This window comes from Mauremys reevesii, linkage group 2 (genome assembly GCF_016161935.1).
Source record: "Mauremys reevesii isolate NIE-2019 linkage group 2, ASM1616193v1, whole genome shotgun sequence".
NCBI classification, from domain to species: Eukaryota; Metazoa; Chordata; order Testudines; family Geoemydidae; genus Mauremys; species Mauremys reevesii.
Genome location: NC_052624.1, coordinates 115907794 through 115927150, shown reverse-complemented (window position 1 = coordinate 115927150; position 19357 = coordinate 115907794). Strand labels below are relative to the sequence as shown.

Sequence of the window (19357 nt, the reverse complement as noted above, 5' to 3'; positions counted from 1 at the left end):
GCGCACTTCCAACTAAGCAAAGATAAGCTGCGATGCTATGAAGCAGAAGTTCTGTACCACGTGTATGGTGACCCTGTGAATAAACTAGATTTCCACTTTTTACATCGAGTTTGCAAGAATTCTCCACAATCAACAACCGGTTCCAAGTGGAATCGGCTAATGCCCTAAGATGCCTGACGCCCCCGTCGTCCTTTCGGGCGCTTTTAGCCAGAGGACGTTTCCACGGAGCATCCCGGCATCGGACGCGGAGCCCCGGGAAGTGACCGACGCAGCCGCTGGCCAGGGAGCCGCGCGCGCGCGACAGCGCCGCTCAAACACGGGCTGGGATTGGCCGGATTGGCCTGTGTCCCCGGGGAGATGGGGCGGGGCGGGGAGCAGAGCTCTGGGCTCCGCCCGCTCCCGGCACCTCCCAGACCTAAGGGGGCGGCCGCTCTTCCCGCCCAGCTCCTCTCTATGGTCGCAGGTCCTAGTTCCCGCCCCCCCCACTCCCGTTAGTCACGTGGGCAGCGGTTTCCGGCGGGGACTCGCCGTAGCTGGAGGCGGCGGACGGTCGCCGCGTGGGTCGGTGAGTGAGGTCCGAGCGCCCCTCCCCCCCGGGGGGGAGACGCGAATCAGCCCCGCCCCGCCGGTGGGTCCTGTTCAGGGACACCGGGCATCTGCCGCCCGCCCCCGAGCCCCGCCCCCTCCTGCCGCGTGCTGCCGGGGGCGGTTACACCAGGGCCCCCGCGCCCTTTGTCCAGCCCGGGCTCAGCCCCCTCGGGGCGGGCGTGACACCGGGCAGCGCTGCCCCGGGGCCAGGGCGGACTCAGGCCCCCGCGAATCTGGAGTCGCGCCCCGCTGCCGAGGCGGGGCAGGGAACCCCCGGGGCTGCTTCGCGTCACCGACAGCGACACCCCCGTGAGCGAGAGCGGGCCCCGCCTGTGCGCGTGTGGGGAGGCGGTGCGAGCCCTTCCCCCGCGAGCTGCGGGGTCCCCACTGGTGCTCCCCGAGGAGCTGAGCCTGGAAGCTGCCCTGGGCGGAGACCGCCGCTGCCCGCCCCCGGGAAGCTGGCAGGGCCGGGGCTCAGCTTTGGCGCTACCAGCGAGTGGCGAGTAATAACAATAAAAGCCCGCCTGGCAGTGAGACTAGCTGCGCCCAGTTTCTGAGCTCTGACGCAGCGGCAGCAAGAACTCAGCAGTAACTAACCGTCTGTAGTCGTCAGTTCCCGCACACGCACAAACAACCTCTCTTTTCCAGCACCCTCTACGCTTACCCCCACACAATAGGATTAAGATTAAAGAACTGCATGTTTCGTCTGCTCCTGCTCTCATTCTCCTCCTTTTGCAGCAGTTGCTTTGCATCGCCCAGGAGTTTCCATTGCAGTGTGAGCTGCTGCTCCATCTCTGGTGGTAGCGGGGATCCTATCTCTTTAGAATGTGTTCAGGGCATAGTTAATCAGTGTGAGCATCATAAGGGACATATCGATTTTCTCAGTTTATAACTCAACTAAACTTGAATGGAATTTCATGGGCTAAAGAAAAAGCACTTCTCTATCCTGTCTGCTTTCTTCCTGCCAAATTTCAAAGGTCTGTTTAGAACAATGGAGGTGTTAGTCTCTCAGAAAGGAGTCCTAACACTTTTGTAATGAAAAAGGTTAAGCAGCCTAAATATAAGGGTTGCTATTAATTCCCCTGTAATATAGCTTTGAACATAGTGTGTACTTTTTAACTATTTTTAATTGTTTAGCTTGCTATCTGCAGATCATTCATGCAGTTTTAAGGTGAATAGAAATATTCTGGGATGAATAAATTGTGGGAATCTCAATTGTAGTTGAGGGGGTAATTGCTGGATGTTTGAAAGAATGTCCATAGTCTGGGTGGCAGATCTAGTTTGATTATCAGTAAGGCTCTGTGTCTGTCACGGAGGTCATGGATTCTGGGACTTCTGCAGCAGCCTGCGCGGATGGCCCTGGAGCCACCTGAGCTGCTGCTTGGGGCAGTCTCAGGCCGCTCCGCCTCCTGAGCAGCAGGAGTTGGGAGGGTGGGGGGCTCAGGGTTGAGGTGCGGGGCAGTGCTTGCCTGGCAGGTGCTCCTTGGAAGGGCAACAGGCACTCTCCTCCCTTAGCTACTAGCTCCACATGCTGTCTCTGTCTGCAGGCATTGCCCCCACAGCTCTCATTGGCCATGATTCCCAGCCAATGGTAGCTGCAGAACCTGGCCTTGGGGTGGAGCGGAGGCAGCACTAGGAGCTGGAGGTCACTGCTTACCATGAGCTGAGTAGGGAGTCTGCCCCAGGCCTGCCACGTTCCCCACCCTAGCACCTGCGGTGCCCCCTGGGCCGTGACCCCCCCTTGAGAACTCGCAATGCCCCCCTGGGCTGTGACCCCCCTCGAGCACCTGCAGCACCCTGCCGGGCTGCACCCATAGTGTCCCCCAAGCCGCTCCCGTCCCCCTCCCCAAGTTTTAGTCAGGGATATATAATAAAAGTCATGGACAGGTCACGGGCCATGACTTTTACTAAAAATGCCTGTGACTAAAACACTGTCTCAATTATCAGCTATATAGGGTTTGGCCAAGTAGAGCACCTGAGACTACCTGTTTTCCTAGGCTTGTTGCAAATGATTGAGTTGGAAACAGAAGTTTCTACACTTCCTGTCCTGCTGCTCAGAAAACTGCATCAGCAGAAGTGTATTTGACCAGTTCTTACTGCAACAGGGGTATTAGAGCTCACCTTTTCATTGGATAAACTTTCATCAGATAAGTTTATGCCAGTAGCATACACTTCTCTCAAATTATCTATATAATGCAAAAACTTTTTAATGCATAGTTAAAAATCACAGTTGGCCAAGTTACATGCTGTGGAAGCTTTTCTTTTGTGATTTTTTAACTTGAAACCTTAATGTTGCATTCCTATACATTTAATTGCCTAGTTTTCTTTTAAAAGTTGGAATGGGAATGACCCCTACATATATGCACTTCCTTGTGTCATAGATACATTTCAGGTAAACTGGGTGTCTATCTGCCTACACGAGCAACAGATGTGCACTTCAAAGAGCCCACAGTTTATTGTGGATTCTTTCATGGTGGTGTTCACACAACGCACAGTCAACTGTGGAACTCCTTGCCAAAGGATATTGTGAAGGCCAAGACAGGGTTCAAAAAAGAACTAGATAAGAATGGATAGGGATGGTGTCACTAGCTGTTGTTTGCTGGGAATGAGCAACAGGAGATGGATTACTTGATGATTATCTGTTTTGTTCATTCCCTCTGGGGCACCTGGCATTGGCCACTGTCAGAAGACAGGATTCTGGGTTAGATGGACCTTTGGTCTGACCCAGTATGGCCGTTCTTATGTATTCACAAGAACTGCACTCCAGTTAGGGTGGAGAGATCCCAAGATGTGCTTGAGGACCTGCTCTCCACACAAAAATTTGAAGTTTCTGTCCTGGAGAATGTAGTGTATTGCTCCCTCTTGAAATCTGATTTATTTAATCTCTCCCCACTTAAAAAAAATGTAAAAGCTTATTTTTTCAGAGGTATTTTTAAGTTACTACCACAGTTGCTGTAGTGTTTTTTTTGTTTTGTTTACTCACCTTGTTTATAAATTTGAGGTTGGGATGTTCTTTTTATTAGATAATGAGAATTGTTTTGATGGTGGTAGCACTTTTGCAATGGAGCAGTCCGGGAGGTGCTTTGTGAATAAAATTATTATTTATTTAGGGATCCAAAGTCTCAATTGTGAGTGTTATATAGTGATTAACATTCAAAAAACATTTGAGGAGTTGAGGGAGTAGAATGAGTTTGGGTGCCTGGCTATTTGAAAGAAGGGTTCAGGTTAGGAGGCAGCACTAAGGCAAACAGTTGTCTCCACATTTTGGAAAAAACTGCTCATTTAAATAGTATCTGTGTGGTTTACAATTTAACATTTTCTTTTGCTGTATATGCTCAATCTTTCATTTTTATACAGTAGATCTCAGTTACAAATACCTTGGGAATGAAGGTTGTTCGTAACTCTGAACAAAATGTTATGGTTGTTCTTTCAAAACTTTACAACTTAACATTGACTTAATACAGCTTTAAAACTTTACTATGCAGAAGACAAATGCTGCATTCCCTTTATTTTTTTTAGTAGTTTACATTTAACCCAGTACTGTACTGGATTTCCTTTTTTGTTTTTGTTTTTGTTTTTTGTCTCTGCTGCTGCTTGATTGGATACTTCTAGTTTCCCAAATGAGATGTGTGGTTAACCGGTCAGTTCATAACTCTGGTGTTTTGTAATTCTGAGGGTCTACTGTAATTTTATTTTGGAGCAATTTTTTGTCATTTAATAGAGCACGTGTTAATTGAAAACTGTCAAGTTCACAGTTTCAAAGTTAATCTGTTTCTGAGTTATATTTTTTGTGGGTGTGAGGGAAGATAGTTTGCATTTTTCTTCAGTGCAAAGCATATATTTTATACCCATCTTCCACTCTCCTTCAGAAGTAACTTAATGGATTTTCCTCAAACTTAATCTCCTCTAGGATGGAGAACAAGCATAATATAATTCATCCCAAGGGATGTTTTAAAAAAAAAAAATTGTTGGTGAGTAAAAACAAGCTGTTCCAATGAGAGAAAAATTTGCACCATAACAGCAGTTGCAGCCAGTTACTGCCGTATGGTTTGTGATTATATAATGGAAATTATATTGTAATGCATTTATGCACGCCCAGAGGCAGGTAAAGATGAGCTGAAAATCAAAAGTTTGTACGATTTTAGGGTATGGCTACACTTGCAGCCGTACAGCGCTGCCACGGGAACGCTCCCGCAGCAGCGCTTTGAAGTGCGAATGTGGTCGCAGCGCCAGCGCTGGGAGAGAGATCTCCCAGCGCTGCACGTACTCCACCTCCCTGTGGGGATTATTTTACAGCACTGGGAGCCGCGCTCACGCTGGCGCTTTGCAGCGCTGTAACTTGCTGCGCTCAGGGGTGTGTTATTTCACACCCCTGAGTGAGAAAGTTGTAGCGCTGTAAAGCGCCAGTGTAGCCAAGGTCTTAGAAGCAATATGGGTATAGATGCTGCCTGTTTAGTTTGGGACCAAAATGTAAGTTTTGTAAAGCCCTTTAACATGAATAGATTATTTTTTATTGAAAACAAGATTTGTATTTCAATATTCTCATATATTGCTGTGAAAACCTTACACAGCATTAAGCTAGTACATGAGAATTGAAAGTCCCAAACAAAAATGTAGCTTCTAAGTCTAGTGTTAACTGTCCAAAAGAAATGAAATCTGTGTGGATGTGCTGCTATTAACGCAGGTAAGGGGTTTAAGAAAGATTGCACTGACAGTATACATTTAAACATAAAGTTGCAGACTTATCTTCTTTCCAAAAGAGAAAGTAATGTCTTCCGTAAACAGAGTTACAAGTGATGAATTTTGTTAAAAGTTTCTATATTTGGTCAGCAATACCTCAGCTTTCTTTAATTAAAAAATTTCTTTGGGTTTGTTAGTTTAATGGTGAATTTTTTGTTAGTATGTGTGTCACGTTTCCCCAAAATCAATATAGATATGGAAAATTTATGGTGGCTGGTATTTTGCTTGTTCTGGTGGATACCACAACATTTATAGTCATGATTTCTCAGGTTCTTAAGGTAGTGGTTGTCAAATACAGGACTCATTCTTTACATTTAACTACAGCATTATGCATTTTCTGATTTTATAATCTTAAAAGCAAAACTTAAAAAATAAAGAAAAAAATTCTGAATTTCTAGATTGTAGATTAATATCTCAAACTGAATGTTAGATTAGTAGAAAATCTTTACTAAAATATTTGATTTTTTAAAAAAAGTTATTGAGCCTTTTTAGAAGTTGAGGGATTCACTAAACTTTTGAGTACTTTTTTTGGCACGGTCCAGTTATTTTTATCTAACCACTTAATGAGCCCTGATATTTATATGTTTTTATTTCAGAAACTGAATATTATACTGGTATGAAGTCTGGGATTTGCTATAATATAATTATTGCTAAAGTTAGTCTTGGACTAGTGCAAAAAAAACCTGCTAAACTAACAATCCAGTGTAAGTTTTATGAACTCTTTGAACCGCCAGCATTAGACATGAGTACTACATACCACTGAATTTTGGAGGCACTCAGATTTCGAATGGTATAAATCATTATTTTTATCCCAGGAAGGCTGAGAGTTATTGGCCCTTAAAATCATATAATGGCATCTTGCTTTTTATTTTTCTGCTTCAATCCTGACATTTTAACTGCCACTGTCAGAACTCATTACAGCGAGAAATCAGTGCTTCATACAATCAGAAATCTTAGAAACAACTTTAATACACTATACCAGAGGAATCTGTTGGGTTGTGATATCAGCTGCTAAAATTCTGTTAGTCCTGAAGTGGTGGTATGTGCAGTAAGCAAGATTATCAGAATGTAGGAACCTTAAGGTGCAGTGTTTTGTGGTTTGATAAAGCTAGAAGCAGTGTGTCAGTACAAATATGTTAAAGCTGTGCGTCTGAACTAAAAAGTGTCTCTAAAAATGGCATCATGGGGTTTCATTTTTTCTCATTGTGTACCTATGTTAGGAAAATTTATGAGCATTTTTTCCGTGCTGGTGCATCTGCATGGCTGCTAGTGACAGTACAAACTGTAACATAGACAGGGTACAGACAGGATTTTTACCACCACATTGCCTACACCCTGTCTATCACTACAACTTCTGCTGTTGGTAGCAATGGTGCAGAAATGTTTATACACTTTCCTAGAGGAAAGCCAATATGACTTGACTTTTCAGTCTTTTTACCTTTATTTTTATTTTTTCCTAATTACCATTGCTGCAAACTCAACCTGTGGTCTGAAAGTCAAGCAGCCAGTTTCTTTCCTTTTCAGTCACTGCATCAGTAATGGAAGTTTTGTAGGTCAGATTAGGGCCTCAATTAAACTTGTGCAATCTGATTGGATTATTTGTGGTGTTAGATATGCAACTGGTTGGGATTTTCGGACTGATATACAAATGGAATAGAACCCTGCTCTCAGAGCTGTGTTGGCTCTGCAGTGCTAACATGAGTAAAAAGTAGTAAAAAATGTGCTGTTTGTTGGTAAAGTAAAGCAGATATCACTCTGAATGCAGGTAGGGAGCAGTTATACATCTCTACCTCGATATAACGCTGTCCTCGGGAGCCAAAAAATCTTACTGCGTTATAGGTGAAACTGCGTTATATCGAACTTGCTTTGATACACCGGAGTGTGCAGCCCCGCCCCCCCGGAGCACCGCTTTACATCCGTATTCGTGTTATATTGGGTCGCGTTATATCGAGGTAGAGGTGTATTGCTTAAGAAAGTGCCCTTTTAGGTAAGTCTTTTTCAGATCTAGTCATACTTTAAGGAGCAATAAACTAGTCCAGAAGCCAGTTCTTGAGAAGAATAGACATTGTTTTACCTTAGGTTATTTGATTGCCTGGTGTTTAATTAACATTTTGAACATCTCTCTACAGAGCTTCAAAATGACTAAAAAGAGGAAACACCAAGAGGATTTTCAAAAGGTGAAGCTAAAAGTTGGAAAAAAGAAGCCTAGACTAGAAAATGCAACTGATACAAACTTCAAAACAAAGGCCATATATCTTCCTGAACAGCTTAAAGAGGATGGAATACTTCCCACAAACAATAGAAAACTTAACATAAAGGTATGGTAAGGTAAAAGTTTCAGCAGTGATTGTAATATAGCTCATTTGATTATGTTTTTTTTTTAAAAGTTGTATTTGTGCACTGTCCCACTGACCTTGACCAAATGCTGGACTATTGATACTTGTGTAGTTCAGTTAGTGGCTTGGGTCTTTGGATGAGCTAATAATCTAAGGCAGAGATTTTCAAAAATAGGAGCTGGAAGTTAAATGTTGTTTAGGAAGCTTTAACTCAAGGCCCCTGTTTTTTAAAATCTTGGTGTTACATCATTAGTTTGTCCAGAGGCAAAAGTTTTCAAAAATAGACTCCTAAAGACATATTTAACTTTAGGTTCCTGTTTCTGAAAATTTTTATTTTCTTCATTTTTTCATCTGCTTGCCATCCCCTTTCTAAGTCCATCTGTTGCAACCTGAAAGGAACTGCACTTCCATGATCTATCAAAGGCATCTGCTTTTGGCTCCTGGCTCTTCAGAGGTCGTCTCTCTTAGGTAGGGATCTGTCTCTCTCTCTCTCCAAGAGTTTTTCCAGGCTGCAATGTTTCCCACCTACACTGTGATTATCCCTAATAAGTCGGACCACCTAAGCAGGGCAGACTCTGCACTTTGCTTTCTCTCCAAAGGCTATAAACAGCTGTAATTGCCAGCAGTACAGGGTACCACACAGCTCTTTCTAAGCAAGTACGCTTGCTCTTAATGTGAAAGCATTACAGAGAAAGCATTAAAAACAATGAAGGAACCTACACATCTGCTAAAAAGCTTACCAGAGGTGATCCCAACTCCAACCTGGGGTACTGGTAGGTGTCAGTCCTTCGAAACACACAACTGGATTTTCCCCAGGGTTACAAGTTCATAACTATCTCAGATCAGAACCAGAACTATTATGAGTAGTCAGTCTTTCCTTTATATAGCTTAGGCCTATTATCTTGATCTCATGTAACAGGTGATCAGCAGGCAATGGCCACTCTTCAGGGCATAACTTCATAAGGCTGGGTTTTTGCATAACTGGAGGTAGGGAGTGATGGTGCAAAAATGTATTTGCATTGACCTCCCCTTAGATCAGTGGTGGGCAACCTGCAGGCCGCATGTGGCCCGTCAGGGTAATCCACTGGCGAGCTGCGAGACACTTTGTTTACATTGACAGTTGACAGGCACAGCTGCCTGCAGCTCCCAGTGGCCTCAGTTCACCGTTCTTGGCCAATGGGAGTGTGGGCAGCCGTGCCTGCAGACAGTCAGTGTGAACAAACTGTCTCGCATCCTGCCAGTGGGTTACCTTGATGGGCCGCAGTTTGCCCACCACTGCCTTAAATAGTCCTCAGGGAATTGACCTCCCCTTAGATAATCCCCAGGAAAACCAGTTAACACTTTTTGTTCCAAAAGTCCATTCTTGTCTGACACATTATTCAATATAGTCCTTTTAACCAATACAGTCCAGCTCTTACATCTGTCATCTTCCCCCTTCTAGAGGTTGCATACAGTTTAGGCCACAATAATTCATAAATGATTCATTTAATATATTGGAGCCCAGAGATACTTAAATTTAATTCAGTAAGTTCTCCAAAGTACAGCAGTTTTCTGCAATATAGCTGTCACACCATCTTCCTTTCCTTAACTCTAGCTCTCCCACTGGAGGAGATGAGGGGCCACCTTCAAGGAAGTAAGTCTGCTAGGGGTACCTTAAAAGCAGCTGTGCAGTCATAATTGACATACTCCAGCTCTACTCTTGCAAATCTGTATGAGAGAATCTTGCTTGCTATTATTAAGTCAGGAGGCACTCAGATGTTATGATTATGAAGATCATGTAAGTACCTAGATAGTAAACCATTAAATTATTGCATACTTCCCGTAATTAGGAGGGTAGGCGACTTGTTTGCTGTTATGCTCTAAAAGAAAGTATTTTTGGATCTGAAGTTGTTAAGCTCTCGATACAGTCCATTAAAACAGTTTCTATACCTATTAAGCCTTTTAAGTACAGATTAATACTAGAAAATGGGTCAGTTTAAAGTTTTTGAAGGAATAACTAGTAAGTGCGTATCTCTCTTCTTGTAGGATCTGCTTTCACAGATGCATCACTATAGTGCTGGAGTTAAGCAAAGTGCTCTTCTTGGGCTCAAAGAACTGCTGTCCCAGTATCCGTTTATTATTGATGCACACCTTTCAAATATACTAAGTGAGGTGGCGGCTGTGTTTACAGACAAGGACTCTGGTGTCAGAGTAGCGGCAATCCGGCTCCTTCAATTCTTGGCTCCAAAAATCCGAGCTGAGCAGATTGCTCCATTTTTTCCTTTGGTAAGTGCCCACCTCTCCAGTGCCATGACTCACATCAGTGAAGGAATACAAGAGGATTCTTTAAAGGTCTTGGACATCTTGTTGGAAGAGTACCCAGTCCTCCTTACTAATCGCTGTAGTATATTGCTGAAGAATTTTGTAGAGCTTATTTCTCACCAGCAGTTGTCAAAAAACCTGAAAAGTAGAGAGAAAATATCCTGGATGCTGTCTGTTAACCCTAACCGCAGAATAACTTCACAGCAATGGAGGCTGAATGTACTGATCAGATTCAAGAAATTTCTCCAAGCATTGGTAGATGGTTCCAGTGGATCAGAAGATGATGAAGGAATCCAGGAGCAAAAGGAGAACTCCCAGTTCATGAGGAACTCAGTATGTATAAGCTGGAAGGAGCATGCCAGTAATCAGCAGCACATCCAGCTATATGAAAATGGTGGGTCACAACCACGGATCAATTCAGCATTCAGACTAAGGTGAGAAAAATGTTTCTTGTCTGAGTTTTTAATTGAGTCAGTTCTATATTTACAACTAAGCTGATATGAGACTGTTGTATGTTGTTGCTACTGAGGCACAGGTGTTCATTTTTGTCCTAGGACTCTAGCGAGATTTATATTAGATCATTCAGTGAGATGGGGTATTTTATCACAACAATTTGATCATGTTATGGAATATGAAAATATAGAAATATTGAGCTATTGATAACCATGCTCTATGTTCATTATGACTCTCTCAGTGGTATTTTTCATTAACTACAATTAAAATGGTCATTGAACACTTGTTACAAGTGGTAGAAGTACAGGCCATCTTTCCAGTACATCTTCCGTCGAGTTGGAACACCACAGCATTATTTTTTATGATGGGTACTGCATATAAATGGAGAGTGCGAAGGCAAATCCCTTTTTAGTAGAAGTTAAGTGTACTGGCACAGAGAGCATCTCATGCTTTTAGTGATGTGCATATTCTAATGTGATGTAGAAACATTAACTTTTTGAGCCTTCAAAATTCCTCAGTTTAAAAAAAGTGCTGATCACATGGCCTGAAGTTAACCTGTCTTGTGTGTAACTTTGATCTCTTCCCTTGAAAAATATATTGTATTCTTTTCTCCAATCTACGATTTCTTTGGCTGAACATGACATCTTTCATACTGTCTATTCTATAAATACTTTCTGGCTGTCTGAGGTGTACAACTATAAAACTATTTGGTATAATCACGCAGATCACTTATTTTGAGATCACACACAGAATTGTCAGTGCACACATGCTTTTTATCAAATTACCAATTTTCTAAATCGGTTCACTTATAGATAAAATGTGATTTCTTGAAATATGATTTAATGTATGCTTACTAACAAGAAATAGAAATAATTAACAGAATAGATACTGAGAAATGGACTTAATTTTACATTTATGAAAAAAACCCACTTGTATATTTCTAATCCTCTTCCCTCATGACCCTCCCTACACTAGACAAAAAGCCTTGCCCCACTTTGTTCTTGCAATGCCTGCAAGACAATTTGCATCTACACACAAATGTCATCTTAGGCATTTTATATTTGTTGTAGCATTCATAGAACGAACTTCCTGAGAACAGTAATACCACTTAGGTAGCACCTTTCATCCATAGATCTCAAAGCAGTTTACAAATGAGGCAAGTAGCATTATCCCCATCTTATGGAGGGGGGAAAACTAAAGCACAGAGCTGAAGTAACTTGCTCAAAGTCACGTAATAGACCAGTGACAGAGTTGTGAATAGAACCCAGGTCTCCTGAGTTGCAGTCCAGTGCTCTATCTACTATATATCTGACTGAACTACAGGAGCGTATAATGTGTCTTCCCCTAGTGCATATTCAAAGGCGCAGCTGCTAGCTGGTCTTCCCATCTCCATTGCCATGTTTTACCTGTCACTGACTTCTGTGCTCCCTGCTGTAGGGGCAAATCAACAGGAAGCACCTTATTTGCAATGAGTACTGAGAATTCTATGAAGTTAACAATAATGTGCAGTTGATTGCCAGTATCCACTTCTGTGAGATAGCAAGTAAAGGAGTTCAGCAATCGTCTTGATTTCCAATAAAATCTGCTCCAGTAAAAACATTGATTGAGCTGTAAGCTGGGCTGAGCCAATGAAAAGGCCCTGCTTGGATAATAGAGTGCAAGTCAATTCACATGGAGTCAGAACTAGCAGGTTTACATCAAGATGTGTCAGAGGCTTGCCAAATTGTGCACTGAATGCTGTCCATGCAGTGTGAGAGCTGAAGATGCATCATAACAAAGACTGAGAAGATAGCTGAACATGTGGTGCCAGCTGAACTAGCTGCTCTTTCTGTGAGGAGCTGGATTTCAATAAGGGATCCAGAGAGCCGCTTATGGTTATAGCAACTTGCCAAGAGGCTGATGTGAGCGAGCATGAGGAAGAACCAGCAGATTACCAAGAGGAGATGTTACCAGAATCTAAAGGATGACTGGCAAAGGAAGATGATGGCAACAAAGTCAAGTTATTGGGAAAAGAAGGGCCCTCCTCAAAAGGTATTGAGATGTATTTCATTTTATCACATTTGGTTGTTGTTTTTACTACATGGGTTGGGGGGGTCCTGGGGAGTGAGATAAATAGGACCAGTCCATCTTGTCTTATTGGCTACAGCTATGATTGTTAAGAGTGCAAGTTATCACGAGTAAGGGTAGAAGTAGTCTGGTTGCTGGAGATCGAAAATAGATGACTAGATAATAGTTCTCAACCAGGGGTCCAGGGCCCCTGGGGGGCAGTGAGTAGGTTTCTGGGAGTCCTCCAAGCAGGGCCAGTGTTACATTCACTGGGGCCCAAGGCAGAAAGCCAAAGCCCCACCATGCAGGACTGAAGCCTGGGGCCCTACCACCCAGGGCTGAAGCCAAAGCCTGAGCAACTCAGTTTCGTGGGTGGGGCCCTGTGCAATTGCCCTGCTTGCTAACCCATAATGCTGGCTCTGGCTTTTATATGCAGAAAAACAGTTGTGGCGCAGGTGGGCTGGTGAGTTTTTTTTTTTTTATAGCATTTTTTTGGGAGGGGGAGCCTCAGAAAGAGGTTGAGAACTCCAGGACTAAGCGTAGAGCCCTTCTCCCTGACCACTTTTTCCTGCCCAAAATATCACATTAACCTGGAGACTCTTAATCCCTTCACCCCCAATTCCATCTCCTTTAGCTCTGCAATCAGTTCTCAGGGCTTGTCTACACTTACCGGAGGATCAATGCTGCGGCGATTGATGTATCAGTGGTCGATTTAGCGGGTCTACTGTAGACCTGCTAAATCGACTGCCAATCGCTCTCCCGTTGACTCCTGTACTCCACCTGATCGAGAAGAGTAAGGGGAGTCGACAGGTACACCGCGGTAAGTAGATCTAAGCTACGTGGATGTGATTTACGCTATTCGTGTAACTCAAATTGCGTAGCTTAGATAGACTTTTCCCTTTAGTGTAGACAAAGCCTCAGCCTTTGCTACTATTGTTGCTGCCAAGAAAGAAGTGACCTCTAATGGGAGGAAAGAGAAATGCCTGGGATTCCAGTGGCTCTTACTCTTCATGGACAGCCTCAAAATGGCAAACGTAAATGTTTAACACACACACACACAATATTAATGTCCACCAGAAAGCTACATCATCTTATTGCACTAAATCTTACTGGCAAAGTCAGTGGTCCAAGATGTGATTCATTGATATACTGCATTTATTACCCATGAGAGGAATCGACGCTGATAGTGCAAATAAATTTATCGTGTATTTTAATCTCCTGCTGCTCTGATAGCAGGAGACAGCGAAATCTCTCAGGTGACTACACTTCTAGCTTTCTGACCAGCTTTCTTATCAAAATAGTCCTTGTCCTGGGCTTAAAAAACAATAACTTGCACATAGGGTGGGGGGGAGGGAGGGGATATTAATTGCTGCTGTGTCTGGTACAGTTTGCTATTTTTATTTAAACAAAACAAAACCTCACAAGCCTCCAAACATACATACATACATACCCCATAACTGGAGTATTAGCTTTTAAAATAACTTATAACAGGCCCATGTTTGTTCCCTGTCTCTTCCTCCCAAGTGCTCCAGGCAAGAACTAAGCCTTTTTGCCTTAAAAATAATAAGAAGAAAAAAGCATACCTTGTCTTAGTGATTACCGAGTATTAATATCGCAGGTGGGCCCTGCAAAGCCCTATCTGCATACTGTTTAGCTTCATTCCAAAATTAGAACATTTGACCAGTTCAAAGCCATAATTTAATGTTCAAATTTGCCTTTTTCTGATTCTTCACTAGGTTCTACTGATATTTATGAAGTAGTAGTTGCACTGGATGAGGAATTGATTGGAATATCTCCTCTGCCTTCTGGATGCTTAGATGCCACTTTGTCCCACCAAATTCATTTTTTAGGCAATCAAGAGCAAAGAAATGAAATCCCCTGACATGGGATCTTCTTTGAACTACAGTTGGAGCTAATGAGGAAAAATAAGCTGCAGCTGATTCAGGAGGAGGAGAAAATGAAGCTGCAGAGGAAGTTACATACCATAACATAAGATAAGAACGGCCGTACCGGGTCAGACCAAAGGTCCATCTAGCCCAGTATCTGTCTACCGACAGTGGCCAATGCCAGGTGCCCCAGAGGGAGTGAACCTAACAGGCAATGATCAAGTGATCTCTCTCCTGCCATCCATCTCCATCCTCTGACGAACAGAGGCTAGGGACACCAAGTTGAAAGAAAATAGATTGCAGGAGAAGACTGAGAAAGACCAGGCAGGAGAATAAATGGAGCCTTAGATGTACATCAGGTGGATGAAGCTGGAAAGCTAAACCCAACTCATTTGCCAAATCATTAGGGCTTCTGTACTGCCATTGGCAATACTCCTCAAGGAGAGAAGCATACATATCAGCCTGATGTTGGTTTCAAACAGCTTTATACACTTCAAGTGACTCTTCCTTTTTGCCATTTACAATTTGCAAATGGCCCTCCTCTTGCCATGTGTCTCCACTAGACTCCCTTTACCCTCCCTCTGCTAGGCTTTCATCGTCCTCTTACTGCTCTGATGCCACAGATCAGTATTATGCACATCTATGGAATCTTTGTTCCTTGAGCTCCATCTTAATTTTTTGTTTTATTAGAATCTGTCTTATTTATTGATTAAACAGTCTACATTTTTATTAGAAATTATTTGAATGCCTAATAGTGACATAGTACAAAAATGCTTGGTAAATAGTGCTTTTACCACCCAGTCCCTTTGCATCCAAGTGTCATATAATAACTACCTTGTACAAGGTAAACAAGCTGAATTGTTACAGTAGCAGTTTTTCCTGGCTATCTTAGCATTAAAATATATTGTAAGCGCTATACATTAGCAAAGTGGTTAACAATTTCACTGACATGAAACACTCATAGCTCCCATATCCCTGTATAGGAAAGTATACTGCAGTAGTCAAATGTCAACTTTACAGACTACCCTAATCTTTGTGCACTGTAGCTTTTGTTGGCTGTGGAGGTCTGTTTACTCCTCTTTTGCCACTGAAGTTGCACATATTGGTTGAGCATATCCTGGATCATACTAGTTTTTCTTTAAATGGCAGTTATGCTGGACTCCTGCCTACGAGTTTCAGCAGCTGAGTACAGTATCTCTTTGTGCTTTCACAGTTCAGTCCATCTTGCTTTCACAAATGTGGTGAAAACTCAAGCTACTGAAACAAGTGGATGTATTCAGTCAGTGTTGTCATTACAGTTTAGTGGGAACCTTGAGGAGCTCCTTTCAGATTTTTCAAGGGCACATTGATCTACCATTCAGTGCTTGGTGCTGTGGTAATTAAAGCAATTTGTCTCCATAATATGAGTAAAATTCAACTGCAGGCGAGGCTTTGCAGAGAGATTGTAAAGTGTTATTTCTCACTGAGAAGTAAGTTTTCCAGCCAATTATTGTCATTCCAGAATCCCAGCACAATGTAATATCCCTGCACAGTGTCCATACCACAACCTTATCCTACTGTTTGAATAAGGCTCAGGTCCAGAAACTAGACAGACCTTAATGTGAGGTTGCTTGTCCTGGGACTTCTGTTGGAGTTCCTCTTGGTGTGCTAGGTACTGTCATACATACTTTGCTCATTGATTGTAATCTAAAGGTCTGTAATCTAAAAGTGGAATAATAATGAATTCCACCCACCACTGTTTGACCCTCCTCCTTAGTGTGACCTTTCCATAGCAGCCAAACATAGGACATTTATTCCAATGTTGTAAACTGGGACAGCCCCTCTAAGGAGAAGTTTATGCCATCAGTGGTGATAAGAGGAATACTGAAGATATGTCTACACTTAAGCTGCTACAGCTGCAGTGCTTCAGTGTAGACACTCACTACAGTGACGGGAGGGGTTCTCCTGTTGCTGAAGTTAATCCACCTCTCTGACAGGCAATAGCTAGGTCAAGGGAAGGTCCTAGAGCTGTCAACACCAGGGATTACGTCAGTATAGCTACATCTCTCGGAGGGTGGATTATTCACACCCCTGAGAGACAAAGCTGTGCCAATGTAAATTTCTGGTGTAGACTAGCTATGAGATGCTTATACAAGATTCACGTATTCTAACTATGTTCTTATGTGGGGGGAGGGATAGCTCAGTGTTTTGAGCATTGGCCTACTAAACCCAGGGTTGTGAGTTCAATCCTTGAGGGGGCCATTTAGGGATCTGGGGCAAAAATCTGTCTGGGGATTTGGTCCTGCTTTGGACCTCCTGAGGTCCTTTCCCACCCTGATATGCTATGAAACTTCTATGGACCCCGTTACTAAGTTCTTTAAGCTCCCACAACCATTTTGGAAGTGTTCTGGGAATGGTAGATAGGTGCTTTTGTAGTTTCAAATACCTTAGGAAACAAATGCAGTGTTTTAAGCAGTGTTCTGTAGACATAATTAAATTGTGCAAATAAACGTGATGTAACCAGCTTTTTCATGTAATCACTATTGCTGCAGTGCTTCACTCTGAGTTTCTTAGTTGCAAAGAAAGATCCTCTGGTGGTGCCTCTAATGCTTCTGCAAATAATGTTCCTTAGAAATAAAAGGAAACAGACGTGGATTGTTAATTTTTCTCTTGTGGATCTAAGCGCTGTGGGAAGTGGCACTTGAAAGTCTTGGTGGGAGATTCCCTTCAACCTTCCAGGGGAAAAAATGGGAAAAACCTAAAAAATATTATTTCCCTCTTCTGCCTTGGGTGGAAAAAAATGTACACAGGATATTTTGCCCTGAAAAATACTGCATCTCTTATGTAGCTGGTTGAGGAAAAAACCAAGCCACAGTAACGTGATTGCAAGCCCCATTGGATGTTATGTACAGGGGTTCTAAAGATTTTGACACATGCTAAATTTCCTCTTTCTTGGCTTCTTTCTCTGTCTGCCTCTCTCCTTGCGTGGGTATTTTTCACTGTTCTTTCTCTTCCCTCATCTTGCCCTTGCTGCTGAGAGGGAGCGTGCACTATTTCTAACCCCTTGTTTTTTTTCCCTTTGTCTCTCACTGTGTTGTGTCGTCCTGTCCCCGGAATCATGCCTGGTAATACACAGTTATTTTGGAGCAGTAACTTTAAAAGATTTCAATCTGCTGTTCCTGTTTAGTACATGCTGTGGGTTGTGCCATAGGCAAGCCTTCTCTGCAGAGTTTGGCTAATTATAGAGTTTTGAAATTACAAACGTGGCCAGGGCAAGTATTTTTTTTTTTCAAACTGTCATAAGTTATTTATCTGTATTGGGTGCACTTCAAAGTTTATTGAGATTCTAGAGAGATGACCAATTATAGTGTTAGTCCCCATAGTTAAAATTGGGAACATCACTGCAGCTGGAATGAAGTGAGCCCACTGTGTATCAAGTCTAATGTACACAAGTTAAGATTTATAATGGGAATTGCTTGTCAAGTGGGTTGAAAACTAGACTGATCATGGTATACGGTGTCCAGAATCATAGGCTGAGGGCATTATTGCCCTGCAGAGAGTACTCTTTCAGGGGGCAGATAAAACATGTTGCCTGTAATGTGTTTTTGTTAACCCATGAACCCTTTTGAAAATATTTTATTATCCTGGTTCTCCTGAGATTGCTCTGTTTTAGGAGCTTTGTAATTTAAAAATATTTACTGGTTCTCGTTTATGGGTGCATAACTCCCACTGAATTCCACAAAAGTTGCATGAATGTGTCTGAGGGGAGAATCTGGCCCCCTATGTAGTGCGCATAGATCTTTTAGAATAAAGAGAGAGGGTGTTAAGGGAAAATGCCCTTAGATTTTCTGGCTCACCTAGGAAAGAGAGAGAATATGTGGGACATAGTTTTTCTTTTTGAATCTGTTATGCTAAAATTATACCATTTCACTTTCTTGATCATTTTATTCTAATACTTTTATTTTCACATTGATCTGTAGTGGTCAATTGCCAATTGTTACTCTCTACAAGAACAAAGCATGTAAAACTGTCTGAAGCATAAAGGGGTTCTGAAATCATATTGTGCAAATACAGTGCAATGAAGGTGCTCCCTTCTCTTTTTAATGTAATGCTCTTTATCTCTGATTTTTTGCTTCTGTGGTTTAGGTCCCTGGTAAGCGTGACAGACAGTGTGGAAAAAGGCCTGTCTTCTGCTGAAAATTTAAAAGGGTTTATTGAGATAATAATTCCATTATTGATTGAGTGCTGGATTGAAGCGTCTCCTGCACAACTTGCTGCTCCCATTCTTGGAAATCTTTTGGAACCTGAATCTCAACAGCTAATGCAGCAAGTGCTTAGTATCATATACTTGCTGTGGAAACTCACAAAGCAACATGATGAAACACACAAAATGGTAAGAGAAAAGAGTAATGTGATCTACAGTTTAAGCACATAAGTTAAATTTGCTCTGCCTATAAATTGGTGACTCTTCATGATAGAAGTGAGGAAAATAGTTTTTAAAATAATGGAAATAAAAATTTAGTCCCAAGTCTTCAACGTGATCTTATGGAAGTATGAGTTTGAACTTTCTCAGATCCTTTAATCAAGAAAAGTAGCTATCAAACTGAGGTCTTTCGACCACCATTGATTTACAGAGTCCTTCCTGGCACTTTGCAGGACAAAAAGTTTTGAGATCTAAGCAGTGGAAGATTGGATTGTTGGGAAAGTATGTGGTTCTGTGAGAGCATCTTTGATTCTCCAACTTTTCATTCTGCAGACCACTCTGTAGGATAGTGAATCATTTTTCTGAGCTGTAGTAATCTTGAGAAGCTGGAGAGACTTCATTATAGAAAACAAGGTCTCAGGGAGCCACAGAATAATTATGGTGTGAGGTCCATATGTTGCTTTCCAGTATTTGCATAGTGATGTCATGACTCTGTGTATGAAGACAATCAAAACTACAACAAAAATATTGCAAAGCAATGTTGAAATGTCTTGCCTTCCTTATTTGTGCCTCTGTGCCTGTTCACCAAAATAACTCCTTTTTTA

At 42.3% G+C, this 19357-nt stretch overlaps 1 protein-coding gene across 7 annotated transcripts in view; it reads left to right on the top strand.

The window, feature by feature from the left end:
* Window positions 1-369: 369 nt before the first annotated feature.
* Window positions 370-19357, top strand: part of TEX10 (testis expressed 10) — a 120263-nt gene continuing 101275 nt past the window's right edge. Inside the window, exons 1-4 of one of the 7 annotated variants that reach the window (XM_039525069.1) lie at window positions 370-565; window positions 7458-7646; window positions 9690-10399; window positions 18476-18722. In XM_039525069.1, coding sequence (XP_039381003.1) covers window positions 7467-7646; window positions 9690-10399; window positions 18476-18722 — 1137 coding nt within the window. In that variant the 5' untranslated portion in view covers window positions 370-565; window positions 7458-7466. The other 6 variants (XM_039525071.1, XM_039525075.1, XM_039525068.1 and 3 more) reach the window with 6 other exon arrangements.